A 3,140-nucleotide genomic window follows, 5' to 3' on the forward strand; every position below is an offset into this window, starting at 1 on the left:
CTCCATCTGCACTTTTGGGTTGCCTCTTGCCGGGTCTAGGAGAAGCCCTCCTTTTGCGGCTTCTCCTTGGCTGGTGGTATGTGTCTGCTGAGCAGCAAGTGACATCTAGTGTCAGCTCAGGCAGCAGTAACAGTGGTTTGGGCTGGCTCTGGCTCTGCTTCCCATCCCACGTTTTGTGACTGCAGCTTTCGGTGCATGCAATGGGTGCAGCTGTAGTGCCCTGCTCTGAGGGAGGGGGCAAGCTTCTTGCCCCTTCTTCTGTTGGGCTTGAACACCTTGAGCCAGGTCCCTCCACACCCCCACGCAGTGTTGCTCTGTCACAGGTCCCTTCTTGCAGAGATGACAAACGTTTCCCCTTTGAGGCACTGTTCTCTCTGGGTGCTGGTAGTGGGGTGGTAAAATGAAAGGGATGGAGTTACTGGTGGGAGAGACGGGTGTAGGGGTGAGGCCGGGTGCAAAGCCAGGCACGCAGGGGGTGGAGATGACCTGGCCTCCCACTTGGATGGATGTAATCACTCCTTAGTTTCACCTAGACAAGTGTCTCTGGAGCCTGTGTGCCATGTGTGCTGCCCACAGGAGGTCACTGGAGAGCAAGCTGAGCCCATGTCCCTGTCCCAGGTCTGCCTGTGGGGATCCAGGCTTCCTCCTTTGTCTTTGAGAGTGTGGGTGGAGGGGTGAGCAGTGGCCTTTCCTGTACCCTTTTCCCCCATCCTGTCCTTTGGGGAAGAGCTGGACCTGGATGCCTGGCCCCTGGCAGTCTGGAGCATGCACAGTCTTCATCTCCAGTGACTTCTTTCTTTTTGCCATCCTTCAGGATGATTCAGCGGCACCAGCTGGTTCAGTCTGTGCTGCAGGAGCTGCAGGAGGCCACCGAATGCTTTGGTCTGGAGGGCCTCACCAGTGCTGCACTGGAGGCAGAGAGGACCCTGTCATCTTTCTCCCTGCCTGGCTATTGTGGGAGACAGTTCCAAGAGGAGCTGGAAGTTGACCGGGTAGCCAGGAGCCTCTATCCTGAGGATGCCCCAAGTAACATGTTGCCCCTGGTTTGCAAAGGTGAGGGGAACCGCCTCTTTGAGGCTGCCAGCGTGCTGCTCTGGGGCAACCCCAGCCTCAGCCTGGAGCTGCAGGTGCGTACAGTTGTGGAGATGCTGCTGCACAAGCAATACTACTTGAATGGCATGATCGACTCCAAGGTGATGCTGCAGGCTGCCCGCTATTCCCTGTGCACTGAGGAGACCCCTGAGATGACAAGCCTCCCCATGGCTATCCTGGAGGCCATCTTCGATGCTGATATCAAAGCTACCTGTTTTCCTGGCACCTTTGCCAACATGTGGCACATCTATGCTCTTGCCTCGGTACTGCAGTGTAACATCTACTCCATCTACCCCATGAGCAACTTGAAGATCCGGCCCTATTTCAATCGGCTCATCCGGCCCAGGAAGTGTGGCCCGCGAACCTCCACGCTCCACATCATGTGGTCAGGGCAGCAGCTCTCCCGGCAGGTCTTCAAAGCGCAGTACTTTGTGGCCGTGGTTGGCCTGGAGGAGCTAGAACCCACAATGCCTTTGCCAGAGCCTCCTGTCCAGCCCATGAAGACCCTTGAGCTTCTGAACAGTGACCCCCAGCTGACCTACTCCAACCTGCGTGACCGGTACAGCATTACCAAGAGCACCTTCTACCGTTGGAAGCGCCAGTCTCGTGAACACCGGCAGAAAGCGGCTGCCAGGTTTGCAGCTAAACACTTCCTCCAGTCCTGCTTTCAGGAGGGCAATATAATCCCCCTCCAGCACTTCCGACAAATGTTTCCAGAAATCTCCCGATCCACATACTACGCCTGGAAGCATGAAATGCAGAGCATGGTCAATGGTGATGCCTCTGCTCTGGCTGAGGCCCACAGGTTGCAGGAGCTTCACAGGGATGTCCCAAAAAAGGCTGATGTGAATGAGCCAGCAAATTCAGGGGGGAGCTTAAGATCCCTAAGTCCTTCCCTAGACCCCATCCAAGCAGGAATCTTCATGCAAGGAGCCAAATCCTACCTGGAGAAATGCATTTCCATGAACACTCTGGTGCCTTACAGGTGCTTCAAGCGCAGCTTCCCTGGCATCTCCAGGTCCACTTACTACAACTGGCGAAGAAAAGCAATCAAGGAGAACCCCAACTTCAAACCCCCCCAGTCTCCCTTGGATAGCCAGAAACCTCTAGTGATAAGCAAGCCGTTCCTGCAGTTGAAGCCAAGCAGCATGCCTGTTAGGAAGAGGCTGAATGGAGACCGGCCAGCACCCAGGAGTCTCCTGCAGCTCAAGCCCTCTCTGTGCTGGAGAAAGCAGCTGCGAGACATGGCCAAGAGGCAGGTCCAGCAATGGCGACTGCCGTTCTGCAAGTACCGTGTGCGCTACCTATCTCTCTCCTCCACAGCCTACTGGTTTTGGAAGGGCAGTGGCCGGGCCCTCGGGCAGCATCGGCTGCCCTGGACCAGCTCCAGCCGGCCGTTGAACCGGGTACCTTCCCTGGCACCTCTGAGGGTGGAGCCAGGCCTCAAGCCCCAGTGCCATGCAGAGGTAGCCACCAAGCAGCTAAACAAGCTGGTGCCAGCTACACCGTACAATGCCACCATTTCGGGCTATGCCATGTCAGAGAGAGCCAACAGCCGGATGTTTGTGATGGATGTGATTGCCACTGCCCAGTTCAAGGCACAGGCCAAGCTGTTCCTGCAGCAGCGCTTCGAGTCGAAGACCTTCCCTACCTACAAGGAGTTCAGTGCCCGCTTCCCGCTCACGGCACGTTCCACTTACTACATGTGGAAGCGTGCCCTGCACGATGGGCTGACGCTTGTGGATGCCTGAGCACCGGTTGCCAGCTGGCTTGGCCACAGCTCCTCTGCTGACGTGCCCTTTGGCTCTCCGGTGGGGTGCCTGGGCTGGGGCCCCGCTCTAACTTTTGTACCGGTTTGGTTTTGTTTTGTTCCTAGTCTCTGGTTTTCTTTTTGGTCTGGTTCAATCAGGTGTGGGAGCATCTGTGCAGTGCCTGTTCCCAGAGACGGGAGGAGTGGAAGGAGAAGGCACTGAGCTGCCCCAAAGGGGATAAGCCAGGGGGTTGTCCTCTGTGCTCGAAGGGTGAGCAAGTGAGGGAGTACCATGCCA

At 56.7% G+C, this 3,140-nt stretch overlaps 1 protein-coding gene across 1 annotated transcript; it reads left to right on the top strand.

Moving 5' to 3' along the window:
- The first annotated feature begins 815 nt into the window (after positions 1–815).
- On the top strand, positions 816–2,843 carry VRTN (vertebrae development associated). Its single transcript, XM_052782700.1, has one exon. The coding sequence runs from the start codon at positions 816–818 to the stop codon at positions 2,841–2,843; it is 2,028 nt and encodes a 675-aa protein (XP_052638660.1).
- The last annotated feature ends 297 nt before the right edge of the window (positions 2,844–3,140 follow it).

This window comes from Harpia harpyja, chromosome 3 (assembly GCF_026419915.1).
Source record: "Harpia harpyja isolate bHarHar1 chromosome 3, bHarHar1 primary haplotype, whole genome shotgun sequence".
NCBI classification, from domain to species: domain Eukaryota; kingdom Metazoa; phylum Chordata; class Aves; order Accipitriformes; family Accipitridae; genus Harpia; species Harpia harpyja.